Below are 24260 nucleotides of genomic sequence, written 5' to 3' on the forward strand. Positions count from 1 at the left end.
AGAACAGTGGGGTCAAACTCAAATATAAATGGATCCCTGAAGCATGTTAACTTAGAAAACTACAAATTAACATTATCTATGTTGTATTGTATTTTGAGGCAGCTAGGTAGCTGAATAGAGTGCTGGGCTTGGAATCAGAAAGACTCATTTCTCTGAGTTCAAATCCAGCCTCAAATGCTTACTAGCTATGTGACCCTGGGCAAGTCACTTAACCTCTATCTGCCTCAGTTTCCTCATCTGTAAAATGAGTTGGAGAAGGAAATGGCAAATTGTTCTGATATCTTTGCCAAGAAAACCCCAGATGAGGTCATAAAGAGTCAGGCGTGACTGAAACAACTGAACAACATTCTGTTTTTATTTATTTTGATAGACATTTTCCAATTATTTTAATCTGGTTCAAAGAATTCCTAGGCCCCTTGTGGGCTGTGGAGGTGTTGCTTGAGCATATCCTGAAGGAAGAGAGCGATTCTGTGAAGTAGAGGCAAGGAAGGAGAGCATTCTGGGCGTAGAGAACTGCCAAAGGTCCAGTGATGGGAGATGGACTGTCCTGTGTGAAGGACAGAGAAGGCCAGTTGGACTGTATTCAATAGTGTGGGAGGGAGAAAAATATTAAATGAAGTTGGAAAGAGGTTGGGGCCAGATTGTGAGTCTTTAAAAGCTAACCGAGGAGTTCACATTTATTCCTAGAAGCAATAGAGATCCACTGGTGTTATGAGTAGGGAAGCAGTTGTGTGGAGGATGGGCTTATGGGAGACACCTAAGAGACCAGTTGGGAGGTGGGTGCAAAAATTGAGATGAGAGGTGATGACTGTGGGATCATGGATAACGATCTGGGAGGGATTTCAGCGGCCATCTAGTCCTTCATCTTACAGATGATGACATGGAGAGAGGTTATCTTACCAGAGATCATAGAAGTAGGAAGCCAAAGGTGGGATCTGAATTCAGGTCCTCTGACTCTTTTCATGGTGGAAGTGGGCTGTGTGAGTCAGGAGGAGTCATATGTAAAAGGTGTTATGAAATATACACATGTAAGGCAGAGGCTCTGCCCTTAAGGAGTTTAGACTCCAGTTGGGGAGATGCTACCATTACCTTGGCGCTCCCCTCTCAGAAGATACAGCTCTCTAGGAATAATGGACAGCCCAAGAACATTTCGGCCTAGGGCCTTTCTTTGATCATTACCAGGCAGCAGTTTTTGGAACAGAGTCACAAATGGCCCAGCAACTGCTCTGAGCTGTCTGGATTTGTTTCAGAGAGACAAGTGGCTTATGTTTGCCATCCTGTACATTTCACGGAGATTAATGAAGGGGGTAAGGGCTCAGTGAAAGGCTGTGAACAAGGCCATCAACCCCTAACTTCCATGGGGGCCGACGAAGGCAAGATCTAAGAAAAGAATTCTTGGGCTGACAGAGTTTTGGGCAAGTTAATTAAATGAATGTGGCTGACTGTGAGATGGACAGCCAGGCTGAAAATTCTAATCTGACTTTGCTTGTAGTAAATAAAACTCACCTTCCCCCTCCCCATCTCCTTTCACGTCTTCTCTGATTCCTTATGGTACATTTAGATCTCTGACTCTCTGCCTTGATTTCCCTTCTGGTACTTACTTATTGTTACCTGTTAACTTGTCACTTTTTCTGACCTTTGCTGATAATTACCTATGTTTTGGGTTCTACTTGTTTACCAGGTTCTGAACCTCAGCCCCTGTTAAGTAACCTCTGATACCTGCTTCAATCCTTCCAGGCTCCCTTGAGACCTGGTCTCTGGAGCTCTTGCCTATTCTGACCCTAATGCCTATCTGGTCCTTTAAGACTCACCCCTCAGTCGCCAAATCCTGGGCCCTGGCCTGGTAATGGTCACAGACATTTATGTAGTTTGGTAAAGTATCTTACAGACATGACCTTGTTTGATTCTCATGACAACCCACTGGGGAGGTATTACAAGTATTTGATATGTGTGTGTGTGTGTGTGTGTGTGTATCTGTATCTATGATTTCCTCTTTGTAGGGAGGACCCAGTAAAGGGAACCCCCATTGCCCCTGTAGATTGGCAGCTCTCCTTGGACTGCTTGGCTTAAAGTGTTGCCTGAACTCTGAGAGTTTCTGTGACTCGACACCACCAGCGTGTGTCTGAGGTAGGTCTTGAACTCACATCCTGACTCCCCGCTGTAGCTTTCCATCCACAATTCATTCTATGCTGCCTCATCCTACCGAGGTTAAGATGCCCACTTTATAGATGAGGCAGCAGAGACTCTGAAAGTTAGATGGACCTGTCTGTGATCAGAGGAAGTGTTTGGGCTCAGCTTTCGGTAACTCTGTACTGTGCCACGGCCCCAGAGACCCTCCTGCCCTTTATTTCCTGGTGTTACACAAGCCATTTGGTTTCTTTTGTTAACTCTTAGCCCCCAACAAGCCACTTCTCCCATTATGTCATTGGGCTGAATTTGGAGTAAAAGAACTTGGGTTCAAACTCCAGTTTGTCACCTATTACCTCTCTGACTTTGTCACTTAATCACTTAACTCCTCCATGCCTCGGTTTCTTCATCTGTTAAAAAAATGAAGGGCTGTACCTGATGACCTTTAAGGACCGTTCTGGCCCTCAACCTTTGATCCTATGATTCTCTAGGCAGGGCATCCAAGCCATTTGCATTTGCCAGGGGAGCTGGGCATCCCTCGCCTTGAGAGGGCAGCCCGTTTGCAGTGTCATCAGGAGCAGAGGACTTTGCTCTCCAAAAGCAAGTTGCTACCACAAACTCTTTCTGGCTCCAGCCTGCTTGCTGCTGCTAATTTCATGCCCCTGTGATCCAGGTAATGCTCTGCTGCCTTGAGCCACCACCCCCGGCTGGAATAGCTTTTTTTCACCCAGCAGGAGCCCAGCTGCCTTTGCTGCAGAGTTCTCGAGGCGGCAGCTGAACAAAAGGTCTTTTGCAGAAACCACTCCGAGGCTCAGGGGCCCGAATCTGCTGCAGCTCATGACTAATTTGCTACAGTTTCTAAAAAGTGCCCAAATAGCATTCAGTGGAGAGAAAGCCGGACTGGGGTCTGCCAGAGATAAACTGGCTAATTTCAGACTTGCCTTCCCCTTCCCCAAACCTCTTTACCTGGCCTCCAAACCCGGAATTAAATTCTTCTGGAGGAGACCCTTAACACAAGGTCTCAGCATGGCAGAGGAGAGAAAATGTTCCTTGTCATAAAATGGGACTAAAATCTGGCCAGCTGGCTTTAGTGGATTTTTAAATTGTGTTTGAAAATGAGGCACTCATTTTCCCTTGGCATCCATGAGCAGGGCTGGAGTTTTACAAATGAAAACGAGTTTCTCCATCAGTATCTTAAATGTATTAAGCATCCCAGGGTCCTGGATCCAGTATAGATTGTGCCATAGACATGACCCCGGTAATCTGGAAATCACTATTCAGCAGTAGAGCATTAGGAGACCCCCTGGGGCAGAGCCTATCCCCTAGAATTAGTGCAGGGCACGTTCCAATATTCCCATAAAAAGGGCCGTTACTGGGGAATGTACCATTAACTGAGAGAGATTTTGGAGAACTCCATGTACTCATGAATTGCAACAAAGCTTAGAGGTTTCCCAAGAGATTGGTTACTTAGCCCAACAGTGTCTTTTTGGAGGTGGCACTTTGTTAGGTGACTTGCCCAAGGAGATTCCACCCCACGTCCTCTGGCTCCAAATCCAGGATTCTTTCCACTGTGCTTCATGAATGTTTATGTTTAGCTATGTTTAATGTGGTTCATTCGATAGGAACTTAAAGGCTATCATTACATTCTTGGACCAAATAGAGACTGCTCTCCTAAAATGAGATCTCATTGAAAGGAAAATAAGGTATAGGTATACACTGAAAAATAATTATCCAAAATTGCCACATGAAAACTCTATTTCCTGTGAAAGGTTTGGCAATGGGTTTTTCAAATAAATGTTTGATTCATCCCCCATCCCTATTATTTTCTTTGGCATCATCACCTTGGTTGGCATCTCTTACTCAGGAGTGATGATAGATCTTTCTTGAGTTTTGTGTGAGCCAGCTTTGGGAAAGGGGCCTCTATGAAGACCAATATGGTAGTTCTAAGTTGTCTCCAGAAGTAGACACATTGTTTTTGGTTTTTTGTTTTTTTTTTTAATGTAAAAACAGAACTCAAACTCAGAGAAATAAAGAAACATTGACAGGGCATTGCACAATGTACCCCAGTGGAGAGAGTCCTAGATTGGGCATCTGAAGTTTTGGGTCCTTTCTGGTGTGACCTCAGACATATAAGTTAATTTTTCTGTGCCTTAGTGTCCTTATCAGTAAAAAAAAATTAAAAAAAAGGTGTTAGACTAGATGGGCTCTGAGGTTTCTTCCGACTCTAAGCCTATGATCCTCAAGGCAGGAAGGCTTTTCCCTTTCGGTCATGGGTTTCACCCACTGATATCAGTGAGAAGAAGGCTGTGGGGTAGGGGCTGAGGAAATCTGTCATTTCCTGGCTGAGATGGGTCTTTTATTTTGGGGAAGAAGGTACCTCCAGGGAAAGATGCTTGATGTCAACCATAACTTCAGATTGCATCTTCTGGTTTTCACGAAGTCCTAGTTAGGTCAAGCAGTCTCCTACAGAGGGCTGGATGTCTGAGCACCCTCATGGGGGAGTACCTGGTATAGGTTGAGTCAGGAGCATTGGGTTCTTGTCTGACTGTGCCACTAACTTACTAGATGTGTGTGGCCTTGAATAAACACTGTAACTGATTTGGGCTACATTTTCCTTATGTGTAAAATGAGACATCACAGCAACTGGAAGGGAACTTACAGGTCACCTGGTCCTACTGCCTCAATTTACAGATGAGGAAAATGGGGCCAAGAAATGTTGTGACAGTCTTCATGTCTTGTAAGTAGTAAATCAGAAAACCAGAATGTGAACCTATCTCCTCCAGAGCTTTTTCCCTTGTATCTGCTCTCTCATAGGCTAGAGTCATAGTTGTAGAGCTGGAAGGAGGCTTAGAGGCTGTCTTTGGGCTGCTGGGCTTGGAAGACAAGTTCAAATACATCCTCAGGTATGGATTTGTATGACCCTGAGCACTGTCACTTAACCACTGTCTGCTTCAGTTTCCTCAACTGTAAAATGGGGATAGTAATAGCATCTACCGCCCACGACTATTGTGAGGGTCAACTGAGATATTAGTAAAGTGCTTAGCACAGTGCCCGGCACAAAGGATGTGTTTAATAAATGCTTCTTCTCTTCTTCCCCTGGCCATCTGGTTCAACATTCTCATTTTACAGATGAGGGAACTGAATCCTGGAAAGGTCATGGGACCTCTCAGATACATTTAGCTCTCACATTCTAAGAAATCACATGACTTAACACATGTGAAAACCTTTGAAATCTGTCAAGTATGATTATGCTTTCAAAGGCATGACCAATGATGATGTTTGGCTCTCAGAGACTACCACTATCCTTCCTCAGGAAGCCAGTGAATTGAAAGTACAAGATAATACCTAGTCCTTCCAGAGTATCGTCATAGGAGGGTGTATGTTAGCAAAGAAATTAGATTAAAACAACTGGAGGAAAGGGAAAGAAGGATGATTACTTTAGCAGCTTTTCTTTGAGATTCAAGATGGTGACAGATCCTTCCTGTTTGTCTTCCATGGAACTGACCTGGGAACATGGTTTTTTTGTTGGGTGCCTGAGGACCAGAATCTCTTCAGAATTGGCCTCAGAATTCCACAGACTTCCTGCCACCTCTGCAAGCCTCCCACTGAACTGAGTGGGTGGCAGGAGTTTGGTTTAGCTCTTTTTGAAGCCTGCCCATGGTTAAAGAAAGCCTCAACAGACAGATCCTATAAGTGACCCACCCCCACCCCAAGTCAAAATACTATAAATAGCAAAGCAGCTGTCCTGGCAAAGCTGAAAACAAAACTGGGTGCACATTTTGGTGGGTAAGGAGTCCGAGGCATTTGTCCTGGGTCATATGTCAAGGTAGTTCAGAGAATCCTAGTCAGGGAAATGAAATTGACCTTAGATACCATCTAATCTACCTCATTCATTTTTAAAAATTACTTTTTCTGGTAAATTTTAAAAATTTATTTTAAACTTAAATACAAAATGAGAAAAGTAAAAAAGTTGCCATGTATACAGCAGAACATGAGAAAGGATTCAATATAAAATAATGAATTTCCATTTCAAGAAAACTTCTATAATAAATACTACACATGGTTTTCAAAGCTGACCAGCTTTTCTTTGCTTCCTTGTTGGTTTTCTTTTGTTCTCTGCTGTGTGTTTTGACTTTATTTTTTCCCCTCTTTCTCACTTTCTCTCCCTGCTCTAAAGAATGCTACAAGTAAACATGAATACACATACATATACATATATACATACACATAGATAGCTATAAACATACATACATATACACATAGACACTCACACACATATATGTAAGACCATACTATGTTTATTTCTATTTGACATCTGTTTATCTGAAGATGGATAGCATCTTCCTTCATAGGTCCAAGTCTTTCCATGTTTTTCTCAATTAACCAGCTTATCACTTCCTACACCACAGCGGTATTCCAACACAATCACATCTTATCCAAGAGATTGTCTATGAAAAATTTCCCATTTCTGTATTCCTTCTATTATTTGACTACATTGGTTTTATTTATACCAGAAAATTTTAATTTAAAATAATCAAAATTATCCATTTTTCATTTCAGCAATGCTTTCATGTTATAATATAGTTTAAGGTCTGATACTGCTGAATCTACTTTCTTCACTTTTTTTCCTCTGGTTTCTTTGAAATTCCTGACCTTTTGTTCTTTCAAATAAACTTTGTTATTATTTTTTCTAACTCAGTACGATAATTTTTTTAGTAATTTAATTGGGATGCATTGAATAAATAGATTAGTTAAGTAAAATTGTCATTTTAAAAAAATTATATTGACTTTGCCTACCCATGAAGAATAAGTATTACTTCAGTTTTTTAGATTTGACTTTATTTGCACAAAAAGTGTTTTATATTTATGTTCATATAGTTCCTGTGTCTATTTTGGCGGGTATACTCTCAGGTGTTTTATACTGCCTAGTTATTTTAAGTGGTCTAAAACAATATTGAATAATATTGCTGACATATAGCATAGTTTCCCTATTTTTCTCTTTTGATTAAATCTATTTTAGCTTTAACTTTGAGATCATGATTACTACCCCTGCTTTTTTTTTACACGATAAATTATACTCCTGTCCTTTATTTTATCTTTGTGTGTATCTCTCATTTTTATGGTGTTTCCTGAAAGCAACGTGTTGTTGAATTCAATTTTTAATCTGCTGTCCATTTCTATTTTATGAGTAAATTCATCCCATTCACATTCAAAGGTATAATTACTTGTTATGTATTTTCATCCTTCCTATTTTTCCTCACTATCCTTCCTACCCTATTTATCCTATCCTTCCTCACTCCTCTACTTTCTTCTACCCACTACCTTCCTATTCCTTAACTTACCCACCCCTCCAAGAATTTCTCCCTTATCCTCTCCCCTGCCCTATCCCCTTACCCTCTAATTCTTTGTGAATTTAGAAGACATATGTACGGATATGTTGTTCCATCTTTAACCCATTCCTAATGAGAGTAAGGTTCCAACATTACCCACCTCCCCCCCCTACTGGCTTTTTCTGTTTGAATTTTTCCTTTTGAACCTTTTTTATCTCTCCCTACACAGTTCTATTTTTGTAAAATCACCCCATCATACACATCATAGAAAGCCTTTCTTTCAAATTGCCCAAATAATGATAACAGTCATAAGAGTACTGCTAATATTTTCACATATAAGAAGTAAGCAATTTTACCTTTTGAGTCCCTTATAATTGGTCTTCAATGTTTACCTTATATTTCTCCTGGATTTTATATGTTGAATTTTCCCTTAACTTCTGCTGTTTTTGTTACAAATGCCTGAAAGTCTTTGAGTTCATTAAATATCCATTTTTTTCCATGAAGGATTATACTTAACTTTGCTGGGTAAGTTACCCTTGGTCATAGTCCCAGCTCTTTTGCTCTAGGAAATATAGTATTTCTAAGACCTACTGTCTTTCCACATAGTAGCTTCTAGGTCTTATGTAATCCTTATTGTTACTCCATGATATTTAATTTCTTTTCCTTGTTGCTTGCAATGTTTCCTCCTTAACCTGGGAGCTTTAAAACTTGGCTGTGACATTCCTATAAGTTTTCCTCCTGGGACATCTTTCAGGTGATGATCAGTGGATTTTTTCTATTTATGTTTTGTCTTCTTGTTCTAGAACTTCAGGGCAGCTTTCCTTAACAATTTCTTGTAATATTGTATCAGGATTCAGTTTTTGATTGTACCTTTGAAGTAGTCTGACTATTCTTATATTGTCTCTCCTTGATGTGTTCTCCAGAGCAGTTGTTTTTCTGATGAGATGTTTCATATTCTCTTCTATTTTTTTATTCTTTTGATTTTGTTTTAGTATTTCTTGGTGTCTTAGAACATTAGCTTCCCCTTCTTCAATTCTAGATTTAAGGAATTATTTTCTTCTTTAAGTTTTTGAGTCTCTATTTCAAATTGGTTGTCTTTCTTTTCACAATTTTCTTGATCTTCTTGGATTGTTCTTTTTTTGTTTTTCAAAATTTTCCCCCTCTATTTCTCTTATTTTATTTTTAAATTTTTTTCAAGTTCTTTCAAGAACTCTTCTTGTGCTTGGGATTATTTGACATTTCTCATTGAAAAAGAAATGGCTTTTTATTTTAGCTCCATTATCTTCCTTTGAATATGATCCCAGATCTCTATCCCTATAGTAGCTATCTATGGTTGGGTTCTTTCTCCTTTGCTTACTCATTTTTATTTTGTTTTAAGCAGCTATTAGTATAATCAAGTTCTAGTCCCGAGTTATGGGGAATGATGCCCCAAGCAGGTCCTTCTTACTGTTATTTTCTGAGGTCTATTCTGGGGCCCAACTTTGGGCTCTCCTCTTTGCCCCTAAGCCACAGCTAGGGCCCCCAGTCATCCTGTCCCACAAATACTGTGGCTGAAAAGTACAGGTGGCCTCTCTGCTCTGGAACTGATACCAGGGATTCTGCTCTCCTGCAAGTGCTCACAGCTAGTAGGGTCCCCACCCCTCTGCTGCTGCACTTGGCAGGCATGTGCTATCTCCTTCTCCTCCTGCAGCCACAGCCCAAGACACATCTGGTCATCACCACTGTGCTTGGCATCCCTCCATAGTGGAAGGTCCTTCAATATTCTCTTACTCCACCTTCACCCCACACCTACCATCTGTTAGGTGAAAGTTCCTGAGGCTGCCTCCCAATCCCAGCTCCCCCAGGGCTTGTTGTTTGTTGATTCTGCAGACCCTGAAGGTGTTTGCACTTCACTCAGACCCAAACTCCTCCCTTGGGGGTCAAATCTCTCCTGGGGTATTCTCAAGTTGTTTTAGGAGGACAACTACTTTATCTCAACTTCTGTTTATTTATGCTGTTCTATGTTCCCTCTGAGGCAATGTTCTGTCTTTTTTTTTTTTTGAGGAGGAAATTTGGAGAGCTGAAAGTTTTCTGACTTACTTTACCATCTTCCCAGAATCCTCCTCACTCATTTTCCAGATGAGAAAACTGAGCCCCACACAGGTTAAATGATATGCTGAATATTGTGTGTGTGTGTATGTGTGTATATACATACACACATATATAGCTCTGGATATGAGGTGAAAGGGAGGGAGAAGCTGAGGATGAATCTGAGGTTCTGTTATTGGGGGGACTACAGAGGAAGGTTTTTTATATAGTTAGATTTAGGGGAGAGAGAGAGACAGAGAGAGAGAGAGAGAGAGAGAGAGAGAGAGAGAGAGAGAGAGAGAGAGAGAGAGAGAGAGAGAGAGACTAATATAGATAGATCTAGATTTATAGATATAACTGTCTCTATATAAATAGATACATCTGTCTATCAATATCTATCTCTATTTATTGGCTTGTGTGGAGTGTTCAGGAGTAAGGTGTAAGGGCCTGCAGAACTCTTTTCAGGGTTGCCCATCCACCTTTAGTGACACTTGACTCACTCACCTCTCACCTGTGGCTCCAAGGTAGCATACACAAGCAAACCCCAGTAAACCATCTCAGCAGACAAGCTAAATCAGGCTGAGGGTAACCAACAGACCCCAGACCTGTCCTTGAGTTAGGAGGAGGTCTATCCCAAGCATGTGAAGACTTTCCTTGGTGGAATGGGCAGATGAGAACAATTTGTTCCAATGACTGTGAAGGTGACTGAAGCAGGTGCTGTGGAGCATGTAGAGCTTGGTCAGATATAGAAGATGCCAAGGTCATCCACTGAATCCTGGGTCATCACCAGTTGGCTTGGCTTTTGTTTTGTCACTGGACTTCAGTGACTCAGGAAGAGAGAGTGAGGCTGATGACTTTGTGCAGCTCTGCCTCATTTAAATCTAATTCACACCCACGAATCAAGAAGTCACACCATGATGTCATTGGTCCTCTTTGAAAAAAGAATGACAAACAACAACATCTCTCTCCTCTCTCTCTCTCTCCCTCTCTCCCTCTCCCCTTCCCTCTCCATCTCCATCTCCCTCCCTGTCTCCCTGTCTCCCTCCCTCTACTTAGAATTCACTCTGTCCTTACCACTGCCTCCTAGAATTCCTGGCTTCTGTCAGATCTGAGCTAAAGTCTCATTTCTTGTATGAGTCATTTCCTGATCTCCCTTGCTCCAAGTTGCTAGCACCCCCTCCAATTACTTTATAATTATTTTGTATATATATTGTATTTACTTATGTGTACATGCTATTTCTTCCAATAGAATGAGCTTCTTGAGGGGAGGGGCTGTGATTTCCTTCCTCCCCTCTGCCCCTGGCTTCCTTCAAAATTCTGCTCAAATTTCACCTTCTTCAGATGTCCTTTCCAGGTCCACCCCTCCCCCCAGCCATGGCTAGTGTCTTACCTTCCATTCCTTCCACTTACTTGGTAGCTATTTTAGTTTACCATTTTAAAAATGTTGTCTTTCCCCTTTAGAATGTAAGCTCTTCAAGGGTAGGGATGGTTTTTGCCTTTCTTTGTATCCCCTATGCTTAGCACAGTGCCTGGCACATTAGTAAATGCTTACTAAAGGCTCTTTTGAATTTTTGTTGAGTGGATGGATGAATAAAGTTTTTTTAAAAATGAAGTTACTTGGGATAGGGAGTAATGAGGACAGGCTTCTTATATGTGGGGGATGTCACTTGAGTTGAGTCATGAAGGGAGCTAAAAATTCCAGAAGAAGAAGGTAAAAGAGAGAGCATTTGGGAGCTGTGGGGGTGGGGCGGGCCGTGGCTTGAGCAAAAGGCAACACAGGGGAATGTAGGGCATAGTAAGTAGACTTATTTTGCCAGAACAGAGATATGTGTGTGTGTGTGTGTGGTGTGTGTGTGTGGTGTGTGTGGTGTGTGTGTGTGTGTGTAATAGGTCTGGGAAGATACACTGGAGCCAAATTGTAAAGGAATTGAAATGCCAAGCTGTTAGAATGACCAGCCCCTGCCACCCCTGGTCTGTGACCTAACTGTCTGAGTCTAAGACTCATGGGAGAACCAATTTGTCTTGGGGGATCAGAGATGGAGCCCTTGTGACTCATCAGCCTCCTCCATGATGATTGCTGACTGACTCATCATCCTTTCCTCCCAATCATGCCAGCCTCTAACTGACCGCCTGTACTGTCTATTTTCACCAAGGTGATGCCATTTTCCTCATTCCTTCCTGGTTTTCTATGTCTGCGGCTAGAGCAGGCCATTATCCGCTAGGGTCCTTGTGTTCCTCTTTGTACCTTAGGGGTGGTTTCACTGACTGGCCCCTCAGGGTGTCTTGAGGGATAAATAACAATAGAAACCCTACGATCAACCCCCAGTCATTAGTGCCAGGGAGGGGAGCATTGGCATGAATAATCCCAAAAATAACTTCTATTTGACTTTGAAATGTACTGTGCTCAGGGCTCAACAAACCCTCCCCCTGTCAGCCGCTGAGACAGTTCAATTTCAAGTCAACAATTATTTAAGCATTTCCTCTGTACACAACACTGTGCTACACACTGGGAAACCAAAGAAAAAGTGAAAAATGTTTCCTGCCCTCAAGTAGCTTCCTTTCTACTGGAGAAGTAGAATGGGCACATCAATAAGTAAATTAATAAGTAATTTGCACTCCTTCTTCAATTACTTGTTAATTTATTTATTGATGTGCTCATTCTGCTTCTCCAGTAGAATGAAAGTTAGCTTATGCATAAGAAAGGGGAGGCCCAAAAGAGGTTAACTGATTTGTTTAAGGTCACAGCAAAGACATGACGCCACTTTAGCTGAGCTTTGAAGTATGCTAAGGATTAAAAGAGGTGAATGGTAAGGAAGGAGTGACTTTTTGCCTAGGATGTGTGGTCTGTAAAGGTAGATGAAAGCCAAACGGTAAAGGTCCTTAAATGCCAAGGTAAGGAATCTGAATTTTGTCCAAGAGGCATTAGGGAGCTGAAGTTTTTTTTTTTAAGCTTTTATTTAGAATTTTATTTTTACCCAGTTGCATGTAAAGACGATTTTTAACATTTGTTTGTAAATTCTATCCAAATTCTCTCCCTCCCTTCCCACCCTCCTTCCCCCTTGAGAAAGTAAGCAATTTGATATAGGTTATACATGTGTAGTCATGCAAAACATATCCATAATTGTCATGTTGTGAAAGAAAACATAGACAAGAAAAAAAAACTCAAGAAAAATAAGTAAAGTAAAAAAAAGTGTGCTTCAATCTGTATTCAGACACCAAGAGTTCTTTCTTGGGGGATGGGTAGCATTTTTCATCGTAAGTCCTTCAGAGTTTTCTTGGATCGTTGTATTTCTGAGAATAACTAGGTGATTCACAGCTGATCATCTTACAATATTGCTGTTACTTTGTACATAGTACATTTCACTTTGCATCAGCTCAAGTAAGCCAGGTCTTTCTGAGAGCATCCTGTTCATCATTTCTTATAGTACAATAGTATTCCACCATAATCACATACCACAACTTGTTCAGCCATTCCCCAGTGGGTGGGTATCCCCTGAACATCTAATTCTTTACCCTCAGAAAAGAGCTGCTATAAATATTTCTGTACATATAAGTCGTTTTCCTTTTAATTTTTTATCTCTTGGAGGATATAGACCTTGTAGAGGTATTGCTAGGTACAAAGGTATGCGTGATGTTATAAAAATGACCCCAGACTCAGTTCAGAAGACTGGTGTCTCAAAGACTTTTTATTAAAGAGGTTGAAGTGCGTCATTTCGATTCTTGAGAGAAGCGGGGCACCTCCTTGGAAGGAGAGAAAATGAGTGAGGTGAAAGAAGCCAGGGCAAGCTTCATACTTAGTAATTGCCTAACTCCTCCCTTCTGGATCAGGATTGGTCCTAATCCTTCTGGGTTACAATCTTCCTTATATGCCCCACCTCTAACATACATCATGTACCTAGAATTGTGTTATCATTCCGCCTAAATGGAGAAGTTAGCCTGTCTGTGCTGATTTCCTATCTACCTATGTGGAAACTTAACTCTTTCATTTCACACATGAGCCACTGAGTTTTTTGAGCAGCTGTGTGGAGGATGTATTGGAGAGGTGAGAACTAGAACCAGGAGGGCCTCTTAGGAGGTTTTTGCAATTGTCCAGGGGCTAAGCTAGGGTGATGGCTAAGGGAGTGGTGAGTAGGGGATAGATGTGGGAAATGTGTTTGAGATAGAATTGATAAGTCTCAGTAACAGATTGGCTATAGAAAGATGAGGGGGAGGGAAGAGTTGAGGATGACTGAGGTTGTGAAGGCAGCTAGGTGGCACAGTGAATAGAACACCGGATCTGGAGTCAAAAGGACTCATTTTCCTGAGTTCAAATCCAGCCTCAGACACTTACCAGATATGTTACCCTGGGTAAGTCACTTAACCCTGTTGGCCTCAGTTTCCTCATCCATAGAACAAGCTAGAGAAGGAAATGGCAAACCACTCCATTATCTCCACTTAAAAAACCCAAATGGCATCCCAGAGAGTTGGACATGACTGAAATGATTGAACTACGACTGAGGTTGTGAACCTGGGGGACAGGAAGATGATGTTTCCTTTGTTAGAAATAACAAAGTTTTTAGGATGATTGGGTCAAGGAGGAGAAGATAATGACTTCCTTGACAGTATTTATTTGAAACTTGTGAGGTTTTTTTTCTTGCCTTTGTCTTCCTTGATTTGTTGGGAACCAGCCTAGCGGGCCTGTGGAATTGTAATAGCTTCTTCTGAAAATGATTCCCCTTCCCACAAGTTCCTTCTTTTTTTGTCTTCCTCTTTGCTTTTTTTTTTTTGAAATGGCAGAACCAGCCCTGTGCATTTACAGATCTCCTCTTGCCAGGCCTATCCCAAAGAGTGCAGACTCTTAGACTTGGAAGGAACCTTAGAGGCCTTGGTCACCTGGTGACCTACAGAGAGGACCAGAGGTGGCTGGTGTAATGAACACTGGCTGATCTGCTTACTGTGGCTGACGGGCCATCCACCTCACCATGAAGGCCTGACAAATCAATGTGGCCCAAAGAATGCTGAGCTTTAGGCGGCTTGCTGTGTTTGGACTGCCTTAGGCAAGAGATCTCTTAGACAATGATTCAGCCTATTATTCTCCCTTTCCCCCTTGTAAACAAGTCAAGTTTACATGCATTTATTAAGGACCTACTGTGTGCCAGGCACTGTGCTAAGTGCTGGGGGATATAAAAACAAAAACAGATCCCATTTTCAAAGAGTCCTGGTCAGGGTATACAGCTTATCCCCTGGCCCAGTTAGAGTTGTCCTCACTTACTCTGGGACAGAATGATTCTCTGGTGGTCTCCATAAGCAAGAACATATTTCTCCCTGTTGGGCGGATGAGACAGCCATTGTATCTTGGGGAGCAAAGTTAATGAGCCCAAGTATTCAGTGATGATCCTTATTCCACAGGTTTTAGCCTGATGCTGAAGCTATGGAGATTCCACCTGCCCCACCGTGGTAGGGATGTGGGAGATTAACCCATTCCTTACTGAGACCAAAATTCCCTCAGAAGAAATAGGCCTGGCCATCTCCCCTGGACAAAGTAGATGGCAAACATGTATTGTCAGATTATTATGACATGCAGTGAGATAGGCAGCCCATTGAGTTAGTCATCAGTGTGTCTGTGTATTTATGTCTTTGATAGACATTGCTGATGGATAGTGACCCAGAGCTGAACATGAGGAAGAGTTTAGCCTTGTATATCATGCTAGGCAAATTGAGCACCATTATTTCAGTGATCCCATGCTACTCATTCCTGCAAAAGTCCATCATTTTATTTTATTTTATTTTATTTATTTTTTGGTGAGGCAGTCAGGGTTAAGTGGCTTGCCCACAGTCACACAGCTAGTAAATGTCACACAAAAAAGTCCATCATTTTAAACACCAGAATTCTCCCAGGGATGCTATGACTACCAAGCATGGAACGTGATCTTAAAAGAAACAAAATTGTAGGCGACTCAAAAGACAACAGAAGATGTTTGGTGGGTGTCCGTAGGCCGTAATATGTGGCCGATGATGACTTGGAGTGGACTGGCAAATGTGGGGGACAGAGGGACCGCACAAGGGTGTTGTGCTGATGTCAGTGGATGAATAATAAAAAAAATAGAAGACTAGGTCCTTTATGAAGAATTTCCTGAAAGACACAGACAAGAATCACATTAGAGGGTAAAGTTTTTCTTCCTTTGTTATGTGAAGGATTGATAACAACAACAATAATAGTATTTATATAGCATTTTAAGGGTGTAAAGTGCTTTACAAACACTGTCTCATTTTATCCTTGCAACAACCTTGGGAGGTGGGTGCTCTAATTATCCCCATTTTACAGGTAAGGAAATTGAGGAAGACAAAGGTTAAGTAACTCACCCAGAATCACACAGCTGTTAAGTGTCCAAGGCTGAATTTGAACTTAGGTTTTCTTGACTCCAGTGCTCTAAGTAATGGTCAGGAAGACCACAGCCTACCTGAGACACTTAGTAGATGTGTGACCCTTGACCAGTCACAAGTCTTTTCTTAACCACAGTTTTCTCATCTGTAAAAATGGAGATGATGATGATGATAATAGCACTTACCTTCCAGGGATTTTTTGAGGATCAAATGTGATAATATTCATAAAGGGCTTTACAAACCTTCAAAACCTACATAGATGGTAGCTATTTTGTTAGTATTATTAGGTAAGTTTCCAACAATACCTGGAGAGGGAATACCCACCCCAGTGAGCTTCCAAACCCACTGAAGGACATATTGACTGACAGTGTGATCATGGACTCACCGAAGTGTGTAGTAATGGCCATGGCTCTGTGTTACAGGTCTCCACAGTGCCTGGCAATTTCATATTGAGTATTTGGGGCTCTGTCTTACTACTGAAATGTATTTCATTGTTCGTGCTCAAAAGCCTTCACATTTTCCAGCCACAGTTGAAAAGAAGTTAGCAGTTGATGACCCCACACAAAGACTTGTCTATGAAATGGGGATCTAGAGGGAGTAAGGTTCTTCACTGTTTTGTGTCCTGGCCCCCTTGGGTGGTCATCCCAGTGAAGCCCATGGGCTCCTTCTCAGAATCATATTTTTGAATACTTGAAGGCAATCCTATGTTTCAGGCAGAGCTGAATGAAAAGCAAGATGTTATCCCCACCCCCATCCAAGTTCTCAGACCTCCTGAAATCTACCCATGGACCTCAGATTAAGAACCTGTGAACCTCTATAGGCTCCGTGGGCATCTTCACCACTGCCATACCCACTCTGGCTTGGACTTGGCTTCCTCTGCCCATCAAACAGTGGATAGAGCACTAGACCTGGAGTTAGGAAGATGTGAGTTCCTATCTGACCTTAGACATTTAATAGCCTTGTGACTCTGGAGAAGTCACATAATCTCCATTTGCCTCAGTTTCCTCATCTGTAAAATGGGGATAATAATAGCACTGTCCTCTGGGGTTGTTGTGAAAATCAAATGAGATGATATTTGTTAAGTGCTTAGCACATTGCCTGGCGCATAGTAGGTGCTGTATAAATACTAGGCATTATTATAATTTACCTGAAGGGGACAGGAGAGGAGGGGCTCCTTGAGTTTCATTTTTGTTTTTATATCCCTAGTACCTTTCTCAGTGCCTGGTGTGTGTGTGTGTGTGTGTGTGTGTGTGTGTGTGTGTGTGTGTGTGTACGTTATATATCACATACATATCATATATTTCATATGTATATTATGTGTGTGTATTATAATATATATATATATATGTATGTATGTTTCATATATATATTGGACTAGGTCTGTGCTTTAACTGGGATAAATCACTTCCACAAGAAACTCCCTTCACTAATATAATTTGACAACTGTTCTCTAATTTCTTATCTTTGGGGCACTGAGAGATTAAGTCATTGGACTCCACCACCAGTGGGTGAGTCTGACCGGGGATTTGAACCCAGGTCTTTCTGGCTTGAGGCTACCTCTCAGTACAGATGCTATTCTGCTTTTCTGCCTAGTACACAGTAGGTGCTTCACAAATGTTTGAATGGGAGTGGGGAGAATAGACTAGGGACCACCTTATAAAGTACCGTGGCCAAATGAAATCAGAGCCACAAATTCAAAATTCAGAGGGATGAAACACCAGTGAATGTGGTCCACCCCAGCTCTTCCTTTGAACATTTCTAGGTCTTTTCAGATCTTTCTATAGACCTTTAGGTACCATAATTTGAGACACAATTTGCATTTGGCAGCCAGTCTACTTAGGATAGCGAAATGCCTTCTTTGGTCCTTTTTTTTTTTAACTGTTTTTCTCCCTCTTCTTAAAACCTGAAAAATTGAAACCTGCCTTTGACATTGTGTGCCCAGTTCAGTCTCTTAGACTGGAAGCCAATTTGTCTAATCTTGGATCAGAGGTGTGAGAACAAATGCTGAGGATGGGGATAGGGGAAGGAGATGCGTGGTGTTTCTGCCATCCTGATTGATCCCTTTCTGGCAGGGCTAGTATTAGTAGGTCTCTGTTCCCCCTGAGCACACATCAAGGGACTTTGTGGGCAGGCAGCCTCAAGGTACTGGCGGTGGGGGGATGATGAAGAATAGACTGTGTGCCTTGCTTAAAACTCTTGGGCGTCTTGGCTTTTCCATTGAGCACGAACCATTTCCAAAGATTATAAAAGTTTTGGGAAATCATGCTGTGGCAAAGGCTGGTTGATTTGGACCAGAGAAGTTAAGCCTCAGAGGAGCTCAGGTCTTCATGGCTGTGCAGGGGAGATGAATGGAGGACTGAATGGAACATCAGTTACTATTGGGGACAGGACAAGGCAGTTCAGAAGAAGAGGTAGTGGGGAACAGAGGAAAAAATACTGAGCCTGGAGTCAGAGGGCCTGGGTTCAAATCCTGCTCCTGATACTACCCCACCAGCGTGGCCTTCAACACATGACTTAACCTTAGCGTCTGAGTCTGCAAAATGAAGGCGTTGCACCAGATGGGCTCTAAGGCTCCTTTCTAGGACTAGACCTGTGACCCTAGATTCAGCTAATGTTTAAGCAACTGCTCTCTCTGTGTGTGGAGAACTATGCTGGGATTGGGAGCGAGATAGAAAGATGGTTACAACATGGTACTGGTCAAGCCTTAAAGGGACCTCAGATACTCACTAGCTGTATGACCATGGGAAAATCACGTAGCCATTGTCTGCTTCAGTTTCCTCAACTGTAAAATAAAGATAATAATAGCACTTATTTTGCAGGATTGTGAGAATTGAGATAATACTTATGAAGAGTGGTTAGTGCAGAGCCTGGCACTAAGGAGGTGCTATATAAATGCTTATTTCTTTCCCTTTCCCTACTGTATACCTCTCTTGTGTACTTATCTGAACTCAGGTCTTCCTGACCCTAGACCCAGCGCTCTATGCACTGCACCAGCAGCTGCCTCTATACGATAAGGCTTCGTGTGAGATTCAAGGGAAGAAAAGTCATTGGTGGCCATGGGCAGGGTGTCAAGAATCAGGGAATGCTTTGTGGAAGAGATGGCATTTGGGTTGGACTTTAAAGAGTGAGTAGGAATTCCGTAGGATGGCCAGGTGGTACCATAGTGCACAGAGCATTGGGCCTGGAGTCAGGAAGACATGTCTTCCTGAGTTCAAATCTGGCTTCAGACACTTACTAGCTGTGTGACCCTAGGCAAGTCACTTCACCTCTGTCTGCCTCAGTTTTCTCATCTGTAAAATGAGCTGGAGAAGGAAATGGCAAACCACTCCAGTGTCTTTGCCAAGAAAACCCCAAATGGGGACACAAAGATTTGGACATGACTGAAAAATGAACAACAACAAGGAATTTGACAGGTAGAGAAGGAGAATATTTCTGTTTATTGAAGTTTTGATATATTTTGTTCTGTAAATCAAGGCTTCTTGTCCCCACTCTCCTTGTTTCTGTCTCCTGGTACATCTTAAGGAGTAGATCAACCCCTTCTTAAAGACCCTCAGGCCTGTGGCTCAGGTCTCGCTCTCTTCCCTGCTCTGTCAATAAATCAGTTTAGAAGCATTTAGTAAGTTCCTACCATGTGCTGGGCACCAGGCGTTAGGCAGAAATGGAATAGTCCTTGTCCTCAAAGAGCTTCCCTTCTGTCAGGAGAGCTGGAGTGTGTGCGCGGGTGCATGTGTGTGTGTGTGTGTGTGTGTGTGTGTGTGTGTGTGTGTGTGTGTGTGTATGCACGACACACTTCTAAGTTGAATCTACAGTATTAACATTTCCCCCATCACTTTCTCGAGTCTGGACAAAGTAAGAGCCAAGCCCTGATTTGTAGCGTTTGTTGATTTCACGCTGAAACTTTAATAATTGCCTCAGGAGCGCCTTTTCAGTGGCTCCAGCTCCCCGGCTCCCCCCTTCCCCCAGCGAGGAGGCATTGGCCCCAGCGTCTGGGGGCCCAGGAAAAGCTCCATGTAGAAGGTGGCCCTTGAGCTGAGTTCTGAAGGAAACAAGGGGTTCCAAAAGGTGGAGGTGAGGAGGGAGGGCATTCCAGGCATGAGGGATAGCCAATGCAAAGGCACGGAGGTGGGAAAAGGAGGGCCATGTGTGACAAATAGTGAGAAGGCTGGTCTGAAGAGTGCATGGAGAATAATTCATGATGAAGTCAGAATAGCAGGAATTACAGAAGAATCTCAGAGTTGGGAGGTTCTCATGGGCCACCTAGTCCAGCTTGTGCTGAACAAGAGGCTTCTCCACAACATAACTAAAAAGGACTCGTCTCCCTGGGGAGGACTGGGTCAGGAAGAGCAGAGCAGATCCCAACAGAATAGTTCAATGGAGACGTGATGAGCGACTGAACTTGGGGAGGGGGTGGGGCCAAGAGGAAGAGATTTTGTGAAGGTAGAAGGGACAAGAAATGGCTGCCTATGGGAAAAGGCAGGGAGAGGGGGTCCTGCTTGCCTACTCTGATGCCACAATGACCATCCTTAAGATAACATAAAGGTCAGCCTACAGGGATTGGCCAGCTCTGCCCAGCTCAGTCCCAGGCTGCCAGCTGACACTGCCTGGGCACCGAGGGGTCATCTGGCACCTGAGTGCCTGGGACCACCCAATCTCCCACTAACTTATTGTTTCTTTTTTTTTTTTTGGCTTTTAGGCAATTGGGGTTAAGTGACTTGCCCAAGGTCACACAGCTAGTAAGTGTCAAGTGTTGGGTCTGAAGCCGTATTTGAACTCAGGTCCTCCTGACTTCAGAGCCAGTGCTCTATCCACTGAGCCACCTAGCTGCCCCTAACTTATTGTTTCTAAAACTCCCTGGAGCAATCACTCTGTGTAGTTCCTGAAATTGCCGAAGTTCTTAAAATCAATGGGTGATGGATGGCTCACTCTTTGGGGGAGACGAGAGAGCCTGGGGATGACAGAAGAGCAGAGGGGAGTGTGTTAAGAGAGTTAACTCGGCTGGGCAGAGGTGGCGGGAGGACATGGCCTGGCTCATCAAGCTGCAGCCTGACCTCCCTAATAAGCATCTGGGTGTTGTGTGTGCTGGGTCGTGATGTCCCCTTGGGCTGTTATGGTATCTGTCACTCTCACTGAAGGGACGCGGGCAGCTTGCCCTCTCACGTGCCTCTCTTTGGCCACTGTGCCTTTTTGCTGACTCCAGGAAAACACACTTCAGTATTAGCCTGGCCACACCACTGCCACAGCCTGGTTTTGACCTTATATAATAGCTCTGCTGAAAGAGTGAATCCAGCAGCTGGACAAAGTTTCCCAGTGGGGAAAGGGACGGGCCACATTTCCAGCAGCTCCCAGCTTTATGTGTAAGGACTGAGACCTTTAGCTGAGCTGTAACAATTGCTGGGTCACTCTTGGAAGTTTTGCCCACAGTAGACAGCTAACCTTAGAAAACTAGGCTAGATGGGTGGTAGCAAAGTGGGCCATCTGGTCTTTCTTACAGCACCAGCATCTAAAGCACAGTGGCCACTTGTGTCTGGAATACCCAGCATCCCACCACTGTGGTGCCCCTCTCCTGGGGTCCACCTCTCCCTCACCATTTGGTGAGGTCTGGTCCAGCCTCTCTGAATGATAGAAAGGGCTCCCCTTTTCCTAGCACAACTGTACCGAGTCAGACTGTTCAGCTGCTGCTCCCACTTCCCACCTCCCTCCCTGAGTTTTCTTCAGGAACAAGAATTCCTAGTTATGTATGACTCTACTCAGGATGTTTCATCATTCCCCCCAACCCTGGCAAAACTAAGGATTTATTCTTTTTTCAGTTTGAGAAACAATTATTGAAATCAGTGGCCTGAGCCTGGCTTCTGGAGTCAAAGGCCCTGGGTTCAGAAGCCGCCTGTGATGCTTTCTACCTCTGGGACCTTGAGGGTGTCACTTCATCATCTTTGGCCCCAGTTTTCTCATCTGTAAAAGGAAGGATTTAGACTAAGTGGTCTCGGAAGTTCCTTCTGATTCAAGATCTGTGGTTCTTCTGTGTGAAAGGCACTGCACAATTAATGGGGATAGAAAAAGACCAAAATGAAATCATTCCTGCCCTCAGGGAGCTTACATTCTACTTGGGGGTGTGAGGGGTGTGCTTCCTTCAACTGTTCCTCATACAGCAGGATTTCAAGCTCCCTTCTTGGCCTGGTCACCCCTTTCTGGATATTCTCCCATCTGCCAATGTCCCTCCTAGAATGTGGGGCCCAGGAATGAATGAAAGAAAAAGCGTTTATTAAGTGCTTACTGTGTGCCTGCCACTGTTACATGCTGATAGTAGAGCTGTAAGGAAGCAAGCCAGTTCTTACTTTCAAAGAGCTTACATTCCAGTAGGGGAATTTAATGCATATAGAGCAGCTAGGGGGAGAGTAGTTATAGGTGTGAAGATGGCTGGGAAATGGCCCAGTGGCCTGGTTCCAGGCATATTCAGGTGAAACCTCACCTTCTCAGAGCCCAGGGCTGCAAGGGGCAGGAGTCTGAGTCCTACTGGGAGGAAGAGGTGGGCCAGAGTGTCAGGGACACGGTGACCCAGTACTCCAAATGTATTCAGAGCATACCATGGACCTAGGATCTCCCTACAAATGATTCTCATTAAGACAAATGACTTTTTTTGTTTCTTTTTTGTTTGGTTGTTTTTTGTTTTTGTTTTTGTTTTTGTCTAGGCAGTGGGGTTAAATGACTTGCCCAGGGTCCCATAGCTAGTAAGCGTTATGCGTCTGAGGCTGGATTTGAAGTCAGGTCCTCCTGAATCCAGGGTGGTGCTCTATCCACTGTGCCACCTAGCTGCCCCTCAAATGATTTTTTAAAAATACAATCACTTGCTTTCCCATTGCCTCAGGACTCATCTACTCAAATTATCCACAAGGTGGGGAAGGTGGGGACACCTTGGGCCACTGGGAATGTGAGAAGGAGGAGGGTTTTGGGAGCTGGTGGTCAAACAATTTCATTCTGACCTAGTAAGGAACTAGGGAAAGTACCACTGATCTCACTGGATTCACTTCATTGTCAGAGTAAGCACTTAATAAATATTCATTCATTCCTTCATTTACTCATTCACTCATTCATTCATTCATTCATTCATTCATTCATTCATTCATTCATTCATTCATTCCTGGGCCTTATAGTTAAAGAGGGATGTGGAGAAATTGGATCCTAACCAGAGAAGGGCTTGGTGTCTGTTTCGAGTATCTGACTCGACTCCCTTCCTACAGTTTTACAACATTCTACTTTCTTTATTTACAGAACTATTTCGAGAGTTACATCTCCATCGCCTCCACAGTGCCTGCTGTTCTGTGCCTCATAGGGAACTTCTTGTTAGTGAACAGGTAAGTGGCCGTGGAACTCTCCCTCACCTTCCTCTGCTCAGAACTCCGCTTCTGCGCTTTTCTCTTCTGTCTTTGGCCGTTCTCGTCTCTGGAGGTAGGAAAAAGAACGCCACTGGTTTGGGAGCCCAAAGACCTGGGTTTGAGTTCCAGCTGAGCCATTTTCTACCTCTGACCTGGTTAAGTCGCTTCCTATCAGTTTCCCATTTGTACAGTGATTAGGGTTGGCTGGTCTGTAACATCCCATCCACTAGTGTGAAACCTTTGCTTTAATCTACTGCTTTTCAACCATTTGTTTTGTCATCGTATAAACAACACCTAAGTCCACAAATGTGACCCCTGCACTCAGACTCAACTGTTATCTCCAATTCCCATCTCTTCTGGGGACCCTGTTTGATCCCACACCTGCTTAAAGAACAGATTCCAGTGACAGGGCATGTCTCCTGAGTGGGAGATAGAAGAAATAAAACAGCCGTAAAATTAGGATGGCCCATAGACCTAAGGGCTTGGTGGCTGTGGCCCATCCCTTTATAGGCTTGAATTTGCTAGGCTTCAGAGGCTGTTCTTTCTTCTTAGATCCTGGGCTTATCATCCAGGTAAGCCTCCTCGTGGTCTGAAGAGCCTGGCTTCCTGCTGGCGTAGGAACAGAGATAGAGACTAGCATGATTTACTCCTGAATCATACTGACAGCAAAGGGCAGATAACAGAACAGGGAGGAGCTGCTGTAGCAGGAATGAATTTCAAATTAGAGCATGGAGCCTCGTGAATTGGTTGGAAGAATTAGCCTGATCACTTTTCTGTCCTTTCCCTCTGCTAGCTGCCCTTCTTTGCCCTGGCTCTCATCTCCCATGGATCGGCAGCCTTGGACAGTCAGGACACTCAGAGTTTCTTCTGAGATGTGGGTGCCCATGGAAATGTCCCACTCAAGGAACAGAAAAGTTCACTTAGAAGAGGAAGTAGTAGCTATTTGGCCTGAGGGCCTCTGTGCCAAAGGGTGCCGCTGGCCCAGAGACCTTCAGACATAGGC

The 24260-nt window shown here is 43.3% G+C and overlaps 1 protein-coding gene across 2 annotated transcripts in view; it reads left to right on the plus strand.

The window, feature by feature from the left end:
* The window catches only part of SLC29A3 (solute carrier family 29 member 3), a 71670-nt gene that overhangs the window by 26818 nt on the left and 20592 nt on the right, over nt 1–24260 (plus strand). For both annotated transcript variants that reach the window (XM_020994622.2, XM_078150821.1), the window contains exon 3: nt 23154–23236. In XM_020994622.2, coding sequence (XP_020850281.1) covers nt 23154–23236 — 83 coding nt within the window. The remainder of the gene's footprint in view (nt 1–23153; nt 23237–24260) is intronic.

Source organism: Phascolarctos cinereus, unplaced genomic scaffold (genome assembly GCF_003287225.1).
Source record: "Phascolarctos cinereus isolate Bilbo 61053 unplaced genomic scaffold, phaCin_HiC Scaffold_3;HRSCAF=262, whole genome shotgun sequence".
NCBI lineage: Eukaryota > Metazoa > Chordata > Mammalia > Diprotodontia > Phascolarctidae > Phascolarctos > Phascolarctos cinereus.